Here is a 16,883-nt window from a genome sequence, read left to right as displayed (position 1 = left end):
CCCCACCCGTCCATCCCCTTGAAGCAGCTGGAGCCAATCCCCCCGGTCTAGGCAGGCAAGGGAGGCCTGGATTGGCCAGCGTGCCCGGCGGGCGGGGTCTCCTTGTCCATGCGCCAATCCGGCGCGAGTAGGCGGGGCTGGCTCGCTGGTCTGCTCCAGCGAGGGAGACGACGACGCCGGCGCCGCCATCTTGGCCGGCGTATCCCCTTCTCCGAGGCCGGTGCTCGCTCCAGTGGATCGCCGGCCTCGGAGCGGCCCGCGGCAGTGCCGGCCCCGTCGGCGGCTTGTCTTCGCCGCCCCGGATCCCGCGGCCTCCGTTGGTCTTCGCCCCCCGCTGGGGGCCCCCAGGTAAGGGCCCGGAACGGGACACTATCCTCCCCGGATGCCCCCTTCTCCCTGGGCCCGGGCTTGGAAGAATACCGGGCGTGGAAGGCTTTGACCAATTGTGGAGCATGTACATTCGCAGCGGGCTCCCAGGAGTTGTCTTCGGGGCCAAAATTCTTCCAGGACAATAAGTAATATAGCTTTCCTCGCTGTCTTTTTGCATCCAGGACTTCGTCCACTTCAAACTCTAGATCGGGATCTGCTTCTAGATTGTCGGTCTCCTGCCGTTGAGGATGCCATCGAGACCCTCGGAAACTCTTCAATAAGGAAACATGGAAAGCGTTATGCACCCGCAGGGTACTAGGTAGCCGCAACCGATATGTCACAGCTCCAAGTCGGGATTGGATTGCAAAGGGTCCAATGTACCGAGGTCCCAATCTACGGGAGGGTACCCGAAGCCGGAGGTATTTCGTGCTTAACCATACCTTCTGCCCTGGTTGCAAGACGGGAGCGGTTTTCCGATGCCGATCTGCAAAGATCTTGTATTTGGTGGCTGCCTTCTGCAGTTGTTCTCGGGCCGTTTCCCAGACTCTTTGCAGATCTGCCAGAGTTTCATTAACCATGGGGGTCGGAGATCCAGACGGGAACGGTGCTGGAAGTCGAGGATGTCGTCCATACACCAAGAAGAATGGAGAGTCTCCCGAGGCCGAGTGGACACTGTGGTTATATGCAAACTCGGCCCAAGGGAGTAGGGAGACCCAGTTATCTTGGCGTTTGTTGACAAATGCTCGTAGGAACCCTTTTAACGTTTGGTTCGTCCTTTCGACCATACCATTGGTTTTGGGATGGTATGCGGATGAGAAATGGGTTTTCACCCCCAATGCAGTACACAAGGCCCTCCAGAAACGCGAGGTGAATTGGGGGCCTCGGTCACTAATAATCCGGAGAGGCAGCCCATGAAGTCGAAAAATGTGTTGAATGAAGAGTTGAGCTAATGCGACCGCCGAAGGAAGTCCCGGCAAGGGAACGAAATAGGCCATTCGGGAAAAACGGTCAATTACCACCCAAATCACCGTATGTCCCCGGGAACTGGGGAGGTCGGTGATAAAATCCATGGAAAGCTCCGTCCAGGGCCCTGTCGGTACGGACAGTGGTTGTAGCTTCCCCATGGGGGTCCCGATCACCGGTTTGGTCCGGGCGCACACAGGACAGGTGGTGACAAATTGAAGAATGTCCCGCCTCATCTGAGGCCATTGATACTGTCGGGTAATGAGACGCAGAGTCTTTTGATACCCAAAATGTCCCGCCCATCTGGACGAATGCCCCCATTGCATAACTTTCGCTCGCTCAGCGGCCGGCACTAGTTCTCTCGTAGGAGCCACCTCCCCCACGGCCGCGCTGAGGCATGCCGGATCCAACATGGAATGGGTCTCCTTAGTCTCCTCTGGAATCTCAAATGCTCTGGAGAGGGAATCCGCAGGGGTATTCTGAGCAGCCGCCCGAAAAACTAATTGAAAATGAAATCTGGCGAAAAACAATGACCACCGGGCTTGTCGGGGATTGAGCCGTTGAGCCTCTTGTAGATACAGTAGATTCTTGTGGTCAGTGATCACTGTGAATCGATGTTCCGCTCCCTCCAGCAGATGTCTCCATTCCTGCAGGGCTAATTTCAATGCTAGGAGCTCTCTGTCCCCTACTGTATAATTACATTCCGCCGGGGAGAATCTACGAGAGAAGAAAGAGCAAGGCTGGCGCCGGCCCTTAGAATTCACTTGCGAGAGGACCGCCCCGGCTCCCAACGCGGACGTATCCACTTCCACAATAAAGGGCTTGTCTGGATCCGGGGCTAACAAAATGGACGCTGAGTCGAATGCCTCCTTTACCTGGCGAAAAGCCACCTGCGCCTCGGGCGGCCAGTCCCGGACCTTCGCGTTTTTTCTAGTGAGCGCTGTCAACGGCGCCGTCAGTTGTGAATACTGGGGAATAAACTGGCGATAGTAGTTCGCGAATCCCAAAAAACGTTGCAGTGCTTTCAATCCCAGCGGTTGTGGCCATTCTCGAATTGCCCGGAGTTTGTCCGGTTCCATCTGTAGCCCCCCGGGTAACAGGATGTGTCCCAAAAATGGTAACGACCTCTGGTGAAAAGCGCACTTGCTGAGCTTAGCAAACAGGCGGTATTGTCGTAACCGCTGCAGCACTGCGCGAACATGACCCACATGTTCCGCGGGGTTTTGGGAAAACACCAAGATGTCGTCCAGATAAACAATTACCGAGGAGTTCAGCAAATCCTCGAGCACAAAATTAATAAGTCGCTGAAACACCGCAGGGGCATTACATAGGCCAAATGGCATCACCCGATACTCGAAATGTCCCTCGTGGGTGTTAAAAGCCGTTTTCCATTCGTCCCCTCGCCGGATCCGCACTAAGTTGTAGGCCCCCCGTAAGTCCAACTTGGTAAACATCTGGGCTCCTTGCAGCCTGTCAAAGAGTTCGGGAATGAGCGGGAGAGGAAAGCGATCCTTTACCGTGATGGCATTTAACCCCCGATAATCGATACAGGGCCTCAAGGAGCCATCCTTCTTAGTAACAAAAAAGAATCCTGCCCCGGCCGGAGACGTAGAAGGCCGGATGAAACCTCTTCGCAAATTCTCCCGGATGTACTCCTGCATCGCCTTGGACTCCCCTCGGGACAGGGTATACAGTCGGCCCCGCGGTGGCATGGTATCTGCCATCAAGTTAATGGCACAGTCAAACGACCGATGAGGCGGTAGAACTTCCGCCTCCACTGGACAAAACACATCAGCAAAGTCCCTATAGTCCATGGGCAGGGAGCCCAGCTCTATCCGCGCCCCCCCGGGCGTACTAGTAAATGCGGGGCAGCTGCCGGTCCGGCCCTTACAACAGTTCTCCCGACAGGAACTGCCCCAAGCTTGGATACTTCCCTTGGTCCAGTCAATAACAGGGCTATGACTCCGTGGCCAGGGCAATCCTAGAACCACTGGATGAATGGTCCGGGATAGTACCAGGAATTGAACTTCTTCCCGGTGATCCTCCCCCACCTGCAATTCCAAAAAGGAGGTGATCTCCGTGACCGGCTGTGGTAATGTAGTTCCCTGGATGGAGGTGATTTGCAGCGCCGGCCGCCGCGGGAGCGTGGGCCAGCCCATCTGTTGTAGCAGTTCGTACCCGATGAAGTTGCCCCCCGACCCAGAGTCCACAAGGGCCCGGGTCTGGATAGCGGTCTCGTGCCACCGCAGAATTACTGGCAGTGTGATCAAGGAATCCGGTAGGGGAGCGGAATGCCCCAAGACCCTTCCCCTCAAGGTGCCTTGGGGGAGACGTTTCCCACCCGGGCGGGACAGGCTCGAATAAAATGTCCGGCCTCACCACAATAGAGGCACAGTCCGTCCCACAAGCGTTTTTTCCTGTCGGAAGGGGCCAGTCGTTGAGGGCCCATCACCATCGGCTCCTCCCCATTGTCCTTGGAGTCCCGGTTCCCACGGCGAGGAGACGGCCCCTTAGTAGTCCGGGACGTTCCCCGTGCCCACTTCTGCCGTTCCGCCTGGGCTCTCGCTCGCTCCTGGAACCGGGTATCTACGCGGATACAGAGCGAAATCAGGGCGTCCAGTTGGCCTGGGACCTCTCGCCCTGCCAATTCGTCCTTGATTCGTTCTTGTAACCCTTCCGTAAAGATGGCCATTAAGGACTCCGGGTTCCAACGGAGCTCCGTGGCTAAAGTCCGGAAACGAATGGCATAATCGGCCACCGTTCCCTCACCCTGATGAATTCGCAGCAGTTCCGAGGCCACGGAAGATGGTCTCCCAGGAAGGTCGAACACCATACGGAACCGGCGCTGAAATTCACTATAGTCATCCAAGATGGGGTCCTGTTACTCGTTAAGTGGGGCCACCCAGGCCAAGGCCTTCCCTTCACATAAGCCCATGATATATCCCACTTTACTTTGGTCTGAAGCAAATGTCTCCGGTTGCGTCCGGAAGGCCAAGTTGCACTGATTGAGGAACCCCCGGCAACCTCCAGGGGCCCCATTATACCGCGCCGGCTCAGGGAACCGAGGTCCCGTGCGGAACCCTCCGAAACGGGGAGCCGCTGCGGCCCCCTGGACTGCAGTGGCCTGGTTCTGTACCTGAAGCGTAGAAAGTTGAGAGCATATGTTCTGGAGCGCCCCCGACAGGGCGTTCAGCTGCTCCTGCTGCTGCTGAAGTACCTTGGCCAGGTCCCGTAGATCGGGCTGCGTAGGCGAGCTCATGGCTTCCGTTTCCTGTCCTGTTCCGATGGTTGGTGAGCCCTTAGGTTCCCTGAGGCCTGGCAAGACCTCCGAGGACCGCCGCGCACCCCGAATCTTCACCCGCGGCGACCGCCGTTCACCGAGGGTTGAGCCCCCAGCTGCAGGCGGCCAGCAGGACTGCTGGAACTGCGGGGTGACGGTCGGCTTGGCTGGTAGTCAGCAACTCAGTCTCTAAAGGGCAGCTAGCAAGGACAGCTAGCGCAGAAAAGGAACACAGTCTCTGAAGGGGGCTAGCAAGGACGGCTAGCTGGAAGAGGAACACAGTCCCTGGAGGCGGCTAGCAAGGACGGCTAGCTTGACGAGGACACAGACTCCGAAGGTGGCTAGCAAGGACGGCTAGCTGAAGGGACACAGTCTCTGAAGGTGGCTAGCAAGGACGGCTAGCTGAAGAGGACACAGTCTCTGAAGGTGGCTAGCAAGGACGGCTAGCTGGAAGGACACAGTCTCTGAAGGTGGCTAGCAAGGACGGCTAGCTGAAGAGGACACAGTCTCTGAAGGTGGCTAGCAAGGACGGCTAGCTGGAAGGACACAGTCTCTGAAGGTGGCTAGCAAGGACGGCTAGCTGGAAGGACACAGTCTCTGAAGGTGGCTAGCAAGGACGGCTAGCTGGAAGGACACAGTCTCTGAAGGTGGCTAGCAAGGACGGCTAGCTGAAAGGACACAGTCTCTGAAGGTGGTTAGCCTTCCGATCCACTGTGGGGGCTTCTGACGAACGAAACGGAAGCACCCGTCTCTTTCCGTTTCGTTGTTTAAATCCCCCGCCCGTCCATCCCCTTGAAGCAGCTGGAGCCAATCCCCCCGGCCTAGGCAGGCAAGGGAGGCCTGGATTGGCCAGCGTGCCCGGCGGGCGGGGTCTCCTTGTCCATGCGCCAATCCGGCGCGAGTAGGCGGGGCTGGCTCGCTGGTCTGCTCCAGCGAGGGAGATGACGACGCCGGCGCCACCATCTTGGCCGGCGTATCCCCTTCTCCGAGGCCGGCGCTCGCTCCAGCGGATCGCCGGCCTCGGAGTGGCCCGTGGCAGCGCCGGCCCCGGCGGCGGCTTGTCTTCGCCGCCCCGGATCCCGCGGCCTCCGTTGGTCTTCGCCCCCCGCTGGGGGCCCCCAGGTAAGGGCCCGGAACGGGACAAGAACACTACCTCCTATCCCATGACTCTCCAATTTCCTCCAAGTTCTAATTAATTTGGTATGTGAAGGGGGAGGTGGAGCCTGTTTCGACTTCAGACTGGCCACCTGGACTGAGAAACATGTGACCACATTCCCACAGTATGGCTTGTTTACCAAAACAGAGAAATTCTCAACCATTCTGTAATGAGTTCTAATCCTAATAAAAAGGAAGTTTCTATCAGTGAAATTGGGAGCTCGTCTGTCAGCAACGTACGAACTGCGCAGAGAACCATATTTCCTGGTCAAAGAAACTCCTGGCTTTCGCTGTGAACAGGACCCCCCCCCCCCCCCAGCTGATAAGAGCCTGGATGATGTAATGATCAGTGATGGACGTATGTATATTATAGTGTATTATTGCTTCTTTTCCTGGTCTAGAAACTCCTAGCATTGCTTGGATGTAGAGACTAGGGACCAGTGATGTAATGATTGTTTATAGGTATTGTTTCTTTTGTTATATAGCTAATCATTGTATATATATATATATAAATCATTGTGTATCTTAGATTTTAGAACCTCTAATAAAAGTATCATTTACCTAATACGAATCCAAAAGAATCCACAGTAATTACTGAGTAGTCTGTGTCAGTGAAGCAGGCTGTAAAACCTGGGGCAAAACAGCATGCTAATTTTTAGCACAAGCTAAAAATGCTAGTGCGCCTTAGTAAACAGGGCCCTATGTGTTGAGCACCTGATTCTCATAACATGTTGTCTGTTTTGGTGGCCCTTTACCAGGAAAAAAAAATCTCTGCATGAATATAACACATGCTAGGGTGTCCCTATAACCAGCCCCTTGAAATGACACACTGATTACGATTTATAACAAATTACTATGTTATTATACTTCCTCTGTGTACATTCATATGCTGCACAAGCTGGCATGTTTGAAAATATAAGTGAGATTAAATAAAACTGCTACCAACAATAAAGAACGACAACATGGATGCAGCAGCTCATAGGTTTGTTTGTTTTGTTTTGAGAGTATGCAGAATGACGGTTGCGCGGGAAAGGGGAAACAGAGACAAACCTAAGTGGCTTTTCAACTTTTTGACGTCATGCCGTCTCCTGTTTTCTCAATCAAATCTCCTTGGTTCTATGTCATAGAATCACAGATACATTGCAGTAAATGAGAACAGAGAGAGGAAGCACCAACTCCCTCTTTATCCTGAGACACAAACTGCTGCTGCCACCTCAGGCCAGATGTTTCTGCTGCTTTGAGTAGAGGAGTAGACTAGTGGTTTAGGACAGCGGCCTGAGAACAAGGGCAATTGGATTCAGCTCCCACTGCAGCTCCTTGTGACCCTGGGCAAGTCACTTAACCTCCATTGCCCCAGGTACAAAATAAATACCTGTATATAATATGTAAACTGCTTTCATTGTAACCACAGAAAGGCAGTATATCTAACATTCCTCACCTTATGAGAGTTGAGGACTCTGGGCCAGATGCTGAAAAGTCGCCATTAAATACTACATACGCTGTGGTTGAACTCAGCCATTTTCAAACAGTGACCAATGCTGAAAGGAAATCATATGCAAATGAGATGCATGGAAATTCTACAATTGGCTCAGTAGGGAAAGCGCCTGACACATGTGCAGAACAGTCTCTCAGTAAGCACCAATGTTCTGCGCATGTCCAGGAAAAAAATCATGCATCCAGTGATGTCACATTCGGACTGTATTTTGTTAATAAAGCAGCCAGGGGGTGGTCCGATGTGAAAGGATTTGGCAAGGGAGGAGGCTGCCTCAGCCCTTATGGCTGAGAAGTAAAAAGCCAGGGCTGTGTGTTGGGATATCCCCTCCAGAATAAGGGAGAGGACTGCACCTGCCACTTATGTATGCAATGTGGAGTGAGATAAGTAGAGTAGAGAACTTCAAGTACTTCAAGGAGAAAATCGTACAACTACGACTTAAAATACCTGTCAGCCCCATCGAATACGATGTACTACTAGATTGTCTAGACCCAGACCCTGGAATATATCCAGCAGATAGAACATGGACCGAATTTGAGATACTATCGGAGGATCTCATCTCCCAAACGCTCAAAAGATTTGCCAAATCTCATTGCAAACTAGATATTTGCCCAAACAACCTTATGTTATCGGCCCCTCAACAATTCATAATAGACTTAACGAAACACGTGAACGTTATGCTGCAAAATGGACTCTTCCCAAAGGAGAAAGGAAACATCCTACTCACCCCCATACCCAAAGATGCAAAGAAAAATGCAAGTGAATTAACCAACTATAGACCAGTAGCATCCATTCCCTTAATAACCAAAATAACAGAAGGGATGGTGACCAAACAACTCACAAACTATCTAAACAAGTTCTCAATATTACACGACTCCCAGTCAGGATTTCGTTCTAACCACAGTACAGAAACAGTACTAGTTACGCTCATGACAAAATTCAAACAAATGATTGCAACCGGCAAGAACATACTACTTTTACAATTCGACATGTCTAGCGCTTTTGACATGGTCGATCATGGAATTCTACTACACATCCTTGAATACTTCAGTATCAGAGGCAACATTCTCAATTGGTTCAAAGGATTCCTAACCACACGCTCATATCAAGTGACATCAAATTCGACTACATCACTACATGGACACCGGAATGCGGAGTCTCACAGGGATCCCCCCTTTCACCGACCTTATTCAACCTAATGATGATACCCTTGGCCAAACTACTATCAAACAAAAACCTCAACCCCTACATATACGCTGATGACGTAACGATCTACATCCCATTTCAACAAGACTTAAAGGAAATTTCAAATGACATCAACCAAAGTCTCCATATCATGCATTCATGGGCAGATGCATTCCAGTTGAAACTAAATGCATAAAAAACCCAATGCCTAATACTCACCTCTCAACACAACACGGACAAATTTACCACCATCAACACACCAAAGCTGAACCTACCAATTTTGGACACCCTAAAAATTCTTGGAGTTACCATTGATCGACATCTAACTTTAGAAAGTCACGCGAAAAACACAACCAAAAAGATGTTCCACTCAATGTGGAAATTAAAAAGAGTAAGACCATTCTTCCCAAGGACCGTGTTCCGTAACTTGATTCAATCATTGGTACTCATTCATCTAGACTATTGTAATGCACTTTACGCCGGCTGCAAAGAGCAAATACTCAAAAAAACTCCAGACAGCCCAGAACACTGCAGCCAGACTCATATTCGGAAAATCAAAATATGAAAGCGCTAAACCCCTCCGAGAGAAGCTACATTGGCTCCCACTCAAAGAACGTATCACGTTCAAAGTGTGCACCCTAGATCACAAAATCATCCATGGTGATGCCCCAGCCTACATGTCAGACCTGATAGACCTACCACCCAGGAATGCCAAAAAATCATCCCGCACATTCCTTAATCTTCACTTCCCTAACTGTAAAGGTCTAAAATATAAACTAATGCACACAATTCTGGAACTCATTACCGCGCAACCTAAAAACGATTACTGAACTAGCCAGCTTCCGCAAACTACTGAAGACCTATCTTTTCGACAAGACATATCACAAAGAACAAAACATGTGAAACCCCACATGTATCCAGAACCGTCTTATAATGCTTTCTTGCTATTTCACTACTATGCTTTATCATTATCATGTAACCCAAAATCCTTCTGTAATACCAATTGTTCATTCTCTTCTCATTTCCACTATCTATGATGTATTGTAAGCCACATTGAGCCTGCAAAGAGGTGGGAAATTGTGGGATACAAATGCAACACATAAAAATAAATAAATACATAAATAGTGTCAGTGAGATAAAAGAGTGGAAAGAATAAGACCATACCGAAGTCCAGAAGATCTCGATAGACTGTTTTCCTACCAGCTTTTCCCAAAGGTCCATGCAGTGAAAACACCAGGGTAAAAGAGTCAGAAAGGTGCTTTTAAAAAAGCATGATATAAAATTTTGTACAGAAAGACGTTGAAAGAGAACCTCTTAAAAATGACAATGAACGAGTAATGCATTCAATAGGAACAGTAGTGGAAATGAAATGGTGAATTTGGAAGTTCTGAAAGAGCGAGAGCTTCACTTGGAATGTACAGAAAATATCATAGTCCATAGATTACCATACAGGAATAACTTGGCCAAATAAAAATTAGCTAGATCAGTAGGTAAGCCCAAAGTCCTTATATGAGAGTTAGCCAGGAGAGGCGTAGGGGGAGCCAAGGCAGGTGAACTAGATTTCAGAGAGCAAACCTTCCTCCAGCTAAGAATAACAGAAGGAATAAAGGGGTGATGGCATAACAGTGGAAATTCAAAATATATATGTACCAAGCACTAGAGAGCACACATATAAGAAACTAAATAGAAAAAAGCTCTCCCATATAATTCTATTAGGTAGGGAACTTTCCAACTTCATAATAAATTTTACCAAAATGAAACCTCACGAGTCCAGGTAACCTAAAGAGATGGTCTAACCCTTATTTATTTATTTGTTACATTTGTATCCCACATTTTCCCACCTATTTGCAGGCTCAATGTGGCTTACATAGTACAGTAGAGGCGATCGCCAATACCGGTATGAACAAATACAGAATGAGGTTATGGTAAAGTTAATTTGTGATAGATACATTGGGGATCATAAGGGCGAAGAGTTACGTTATGTCCAGTACGAGCTTTTATGTTGTTGTGTTGCAGAGTTAAGGCATTTAAGTTGGATCGTTCGGGTATGCCTTTTCGAACATGTTAGTTTTTAGGAGCTTCTGGAAGTTTAGGTGGTCATAGGTAGTCTTCACGGCGGTTGGTAATGTCCAAAGTTGCATGCTTATATAGGAGAAGCTGGATGTATAGGTTGATTTGTTTTTGAGTCCTTTGCAGCTTGGGTGGTGGAGATTTAGGTATGTTCGTGTTGATCTTGTTGTGTTTCTGGTTGGCAGGTCTATGAGGTCTGTCATGTATCCCGGGGCATTGCCAAAGGTGATTTTATGTACCAGGGTGCAGACTTTGAACACAATACATTCTTTGATTGGGAGTCAGTGCAGTTTTTCTCGTAGAGGTTTGGCACTTTTCAATCTTGTTTTACCGAATATGAGCCTGGCTGCTGTGTTTTGAGCAGTTTGAAGTTTCTTTATGATTTGTTCTTTGCATCCCACATAGATTCCATTACAGTAATCTAGGTGGCTTAGCACCATAGATTGTACTAGACTTCGAAATATTTCCCTCGGGAAAAAAGGTTTCACTCATTTGAGTTTCCACATTGAGTGGAACATTTTTTTTTGTTGTAGCTTTCACTTGGCTTTCTAGTGTGAGATTTCGGTCAATTGTAACTCCGAGAATTTTCAGGCTATCTGAGATAGGGAGGGTGAAATCTGGGGTGGTTATGTTGGTGGGTTTGTTCGTGTTGTATTGGGATGAGAGGATGAGACAGTGATTTTTTTCTGTGTTGAGTTTTAGTTGAAATGCATTCGCCCATGAGTTCATGATGTTCAAGCTGAGTTTGATTTCTTTGGAGATTTCTGTTAGATCATTTTTGTAAGGGATGTATAATGTGACGTCGTCTGCGTATATGAAAGGGTTAAGGCCTTGGTTGGATAAGGACTTAGCTAGTTGGATCATCATTAGGTTGAAAAGGAGCGGTGATAGTGGGGATCCTTGAGGTACTCCACCGTCTGCTTTCCATGGTGATGATAATTTGATTTCACTTGATATGTTCTTGTTTTAGGAAACCCTTGAACCAGCTAAGTACGCTTCCACCAATCCCGAAGTATTCTAGGATGCTTAGTAGCATATTATGGTTTACCATGTCGAACACATTAGACGTGTCGAATTGTAGGAGAAGTACGCTTTTGCCTATTGCAATTTCTTGTTTGAATTGGACTCATCATCATAGGTTCCCAACCTACCCTCGAAAACAGCCTCAGTGTAAAAAACTCCCATGTGGAGAAAAAACACTGTGGCAAAAAACGGAGGATATTATATAGTGGAAAAGATCCCTAACTATAAAATGTGCTAAACAAACTGGAAGAATTAATAAACGTCAATATTCAAAAATATGGGTGCACCACATAAATGAGGAAAAAAAATAAAAAAAGCACTTAGCTTGAGCCCTGGAGCAACACAGATCAAATCAAGTCCAGGTCAGTCTAGCTTTCTCAGTTATAATCCTCGTCAGTGGCCACTCATCTTTAGTACCCCGACAGAGGGATCCCCTGTTTCAATCCTGCTTCAGGGGTAGGATTACCATATGGCTCCAGAAAAAGGAGGATGGATTGAGCCAGCCGGGTTTTACTTCCATTGCTTTCAATGGAAAGCAATTGCTTTCAATGGAAGTAATTGAGCCAACCGGGTTTTACTTCCATTGCTTTCAATGGAAAGCAATGAAAGTAAAACCCGGCTGGCTCAATCCATCCTCCTTTTTCTGGAGCCATATGGTAACCCTATTCAGGGGGAAGGAGATTTTTATAACTTCACCAGTATTGATCGCAAAATTGCACAAAATGGCCACTGTTTTTATAAGATGCCAGCTATTAGGAACGCCTGTATATGCTGATGTCATACACGATCAACCTATCATCAAGCCCGAATGTTAGTAAAAGGCCTCCCATTCCATTGGGCCATTCAGGCCAAGAGGTGACATCATTTGCAATTTAAATATCAATTTTTGTTCTTTCTGATGAAGGCATCGAGACACATCGCCCTGACGCCCATTATTTATAAGTTGATCAATCGTGACACAACGTAGTTGATCAAATGAATGTTGTTGGTGGTCACAATGTTTAGCTAAAGGCATGTGTAGCTTCTTTGATTTGATGGTATGTTTATGTTCTGTCAAACGGGTCTTTAGCATACATTTTGTTTGGCCAATGTATCTCAGACCACATGGGCATGTGATCATATAAATTACCGCTCTTGAATTACAGGTAGTCGAGCAGTTAATATAAATCCATTTATTGTGTATGTTGTCCCAAACCTTGGTGGTCTCTTGTTTGTAATTTCTCTTGGAGATGCATTGCTGCCTGTTTATATTTAGTCAAGGAATCACAAATACGCCTATAGCGTAGAAATTGAGCATACAGAAGACTGTTTCGTGTGGATTTATACTGTTGTAGTTCAATAGAGTATTTCTGTCTGTACTTTTTAAAAAAGATATTCGTTTCCAAACTTCCATCACGGATAGCTACTGCTACATCTAAAAAATTAATTTTTGTATCATTTGCTTCATATTGAAATTTAATAGTTGAATGACAACAGTTTAAAGATTCCATGAATTGTTCCAAGAGTTGTCTATTAGCACCCCAAATCATGAAAATGTCATCTATAAAACGCCACCACGTGTGAACATGTTTAAATAATCGGAGCTTGTAGATGATATGATCTTCAACATGGGACATAAATAGATTTGCAACCGATGGTGCAAAGGAAGCACCCATGGCTATACCTGACAGCTGCATATACAACTCATTGTTAAACACAAAATAATTGTTTAGTAGAGCAAGTTTGCTCAATTTTAATAAAAATTGAGTTGGGACTGGCACTGGTCTTGGACACTGATCTAAAACTTGTTTAAGTACAGCTAACACTTCCAATTGAGGGATAGCAGTGTATAGTGATTGAACATCCAGTGTTACTAGCAAGACCGGTTCTGTAATATTAGGCAACGATGCAATCTTAACAAAAAAATGAGTCGTGTCTTTTATGTGTGATAGAATGGCTGGAACCAAAGGTGCTAAAAAGCTATCTACATATTTACTTGTTCTTTCCATAACGGAATCACGGGCCAATACAATCGGTCGGCCCGGAGGGTGTGACAATGTTTTATGTATTTTAGGTAACAAGTAAAATATAGGGATTTTAACTTGTTTATAATTTAGGAAAGCAAACTAATTTTTTGTCAAAAAACCTGCATGCAAAGACCCTATGGTGATGTAAAAAATCTGTTGGCGTAAACTTCAGTTGGGTCTGACGTTAATATTTGATAAACAACTGGATCAGAAAGTTGGCGATATGCTTCCTCCATATAATCTTGTCTATGGAGAAGAACCACATAAGTGGAAACCAATTATGTGTGTTGGCAAAAAGATAAGCTAAAAGGGTATAAGGGGAGGTTAGAGACTCCTCCAATCGGACCCACTGCGACTGAGCAAAAGGATTTATCCAACAGTGAAGTGTTTTAAACAGGCAGACCAATAATACCATTTCAGATTTGGTAGGCCCAAACTACTGAGTTGCTTGAGTGTAAAAATTAGATGGGATTTGACAAGGGGCCTTTTCTTATACGAGACATAACATATGATGGTTAATCTTAATTTCACAATGAAATTTCTGGGATCAGAAATTGTCAAGCCCTTAATTAAAAAAAGAATTAATTTACCTGAGTGACCTTCCCAACTCAGTGTAACAGAGTTCTATAATACTAATCTCTCTTTTAGATCTAGGAATTTACAATCTCAGATGCACAGAAGACCTCATGGACATGGATGAGTTTTCTCGTTCACGCATCTAGTTTTTGAAGATGTTTAAGAGGCCAGTCTACAATAACAAAGTTATTTGATAGTACAGGAAGTCTCCTATAATAGTCATCACTGATTTTTTTCTCTCACCAATTTCTGCTTTATAGTTGTTCCTTCCATCACCACTAGATATTTATATATACCTTCCTGTGTGGATTCTTTGGTGCTTTCTGAGGTTTGCCTTCTAACTGAAGCTTTTATTACACTCAGTACATGTAAATAGGTTCACTCCTGGTGTGGCTTCTCTGGTGCTTTTTGAGGTGTACCTTCTGACTGAAGTTTTTACTACACTCGGTGGAGATAAATAGTTTCATACCAGTGTGGATTCTCCAGTGACTTGTGAGTGTTCCCTTCTCAGTGCAGCTTTTAGCTAAGTACATGCAAATGGCTTGTACGGATTCTCTGGTGCATTATCATGTATTTCTTCTGAAACTTTTGCCGCAGTCAGTGCATGGAAATGGCTTTATTCCTGAATGGATACTCTGGTGCATTGTGAGTGTTTCCTTGTCAAAGAAGCTTTTGCCATGCTCAGTGTATAGAAATGGTTTTACTCCTGTTTGGATTGTCTGGCGTGTTTTGAGGCTTGTCTTCTGACTGAAGCTTTTAATACACTCAGTACAGATAAATAGTTTCATTCCTGTCTGGATTCTCCATTGTCTTCTGAGTGTTCCCTTCTTGGTGAAGCTTTTATCACACTCAGTACTTGCAAATGGCTACACTCTTGTGTGAATTCTATGGTGCCTGGTCAGTTTTCCCTTGTCAGTGAAATTTACCACACTCAGAACATGTAAATGGCTTCACTCCTGTGTGGATTCCCTGGTGTATTTTGAGGCTTGTCTTCTCACTGAAGCTTTTATTACACTTAGAACAAATAAAGGGTTTAATTTCTGTGTGGATTCTCCAATGTCTTCCCAGTGCTCCCTTCTGAGTGAAGCTTATACCACACTCGGAACATGTAAATGGCTTCACTCCTGTGTGGATTCTCTGGTGCAGCATCACGTATTTTTTCAATCTGAAGCTTTTCCCACACTCAGTGCATTGAAATGGTTTTACTCCTGAATGGATTCTCTGGTGTGTTTTGAGGCTTGTCTTGTGACTGAATCTTTTATTACACTTAGAACAAATAAAGGGTTTCATTCCTGTGAGGATTCTCCAATGTCTTCTCAGTGTTCCCTTCTCAGTGAAGCTTTTACCACACTCTGAACATGTAAATGGCTTCACTCCTGTGTGGATTCTCTGGTGTTTTGTGAGGCTTCCCTTCTGACTGAAGCTTTTATTACACTCAGTACAGTTAAAGGGTTTCATTCCTGTGTGGATTCTCTGGTGTATTGTGAGGTTTGCCTTCTGACTGAAGCTTTTATTACACTCAGTACAGTTAAAGGGTTTCATTCCTGTGTGGATTCTCTGGTGTATTGTGAGGTTTGCCTTCAGTCTGAAGCTTTTATTACACTCAGTGCAGTGAAAGGGTTTCAGTCCTGTGTGGATTCTCCAGTGCCTTCGGAGTGTTCCCTTCTCAGTGAAACATTTACCACACTCAGAACATGCAAACGTCTTCACTCTTGTATGGATTCTCTGGTGCGTCATCATGTGTTTCTTCAATCTAAAGCTTTTGCCACAGTCAGTGCATAGAAAAGGTTTTACTCCTGAATGGATTCTCTGGTGGATGGTGAGTGTTTCCGTGTCAATGAAGCTTTTATCACATTTAGAACATCTAAATGGCTTCACTCCTAAGTGGATTCCCTGGTCTACAATCAGTTTTATCCTCCTACTACAGCTTCTACCACACTCAGCGCATGTAAATGGTTTCATTCCTAAAAGGATTTTATGGTTCTTTGAGAGTGTTACCTTCTCACTGAAGCTGTTACCACACTCAGTACACAAAAATGGTTTCACAGCTGAGTGGATTGTTTGGTGGTCGTTGAGGCTTTCCTCAGTTAGGTTTTTACCATACTCAGTGGATGTAAATGGTTTCACTCCTGTGTAGATTCTCTTGTGGATCGTTAGGTTTCTTTTCCAACAAGAGCTTGTACCACTGTCAGCAGAAGTATACAATCTCTTGATTTTCTGGTCTTTCAAGAAGTTTGTCTTCTCGCAAAAGACTTTTTCAGCTTTAGTAGAAGCGACCAGTTTCTTACCAGTTTGAGCTTTATTATGATCTGTGAAAGCATCTTCATGACTGAAGCTTTTCATACATTCAGTACTGGAAACTAGTGTCTCTCCTAGACAGAATTTTGCATTTCTTATGAAGTTTTCTTCCTGATTGAAGCTTTTGTCACAATCAGGACATGAAGGTAATCTCTCATCAGTGTTGTTTTTCTGGTATTTTGTAATGATTTCTCTATTGGTTAAGCTTTTCCCATATTCTGTACTTGTATACACTATAGTTTTATGAATATTTTCATGTTGCATTAGCTCTTTCTTCCTACTAAAACCATTCCCACACTCAGAACATATAGAATGTGTCTCTTTTATGCATGTTTTCTGTAGTAGTTCTCTCTTTTGCCTTACGTTTTTCCCATAGTTTGTACACGTAGATGGTCTCGCTTCAGTATCAGATCTATGATGTGATTTCATTATCAAATGATCACTGAGGAACATCTCACATACATCA

The 16,883-nt window shown here is 46.0% G+C and overlaps 1 protein-coding gene across 1 annotated transcript; it reads right to left on the bottom strand.

Annotated features, from left to right (window-relative positions):
- Window positions 1-15,953: 15,953 nt before the first annotated feature.
- On the bottom strand, window positions 15,954-16,681 carry LOC115467016 (oocyte zinc finger protein XlCOF6-like). The gene is made up of 2 exons (XM_030198698.1): window positions 16,118-16,681; window positions 15,954-15,962 (listed from the first exon to the last, which is right to left on the bottom strand). Exons 1-2 carry the CDS (start codon window positions 16,679-16,681, stop codon window positions 15,954-15,956), a joined length of 573 nt encoding a protein of 190 aa, XP_030054558.1.
- Between the last annotated feature and the right edge of the window lie 202 nt (window positions 16,682-16,883).

Source organism: Microcaecilia unicolor, chromosome 1, assembly GCF_901765095.1.
Source record: "Microcaecilia unicolor chromosome 1, aMicUni1.1, whole genome shotgun sequence".
Classification (NCBI taxonomy): domain Eukaryota; kingdom Metazoa; phylum Chordata; class Amphibia; order Gymnophiona; family Siphonopidae; genus Microcaecilia; species Microcaecilia unicolor.
The sequence above is the reverse complement of the archived record's forward strand: the minus strand, read 5'-3'. Positions and strand labels throughout refer to the sequence as shown.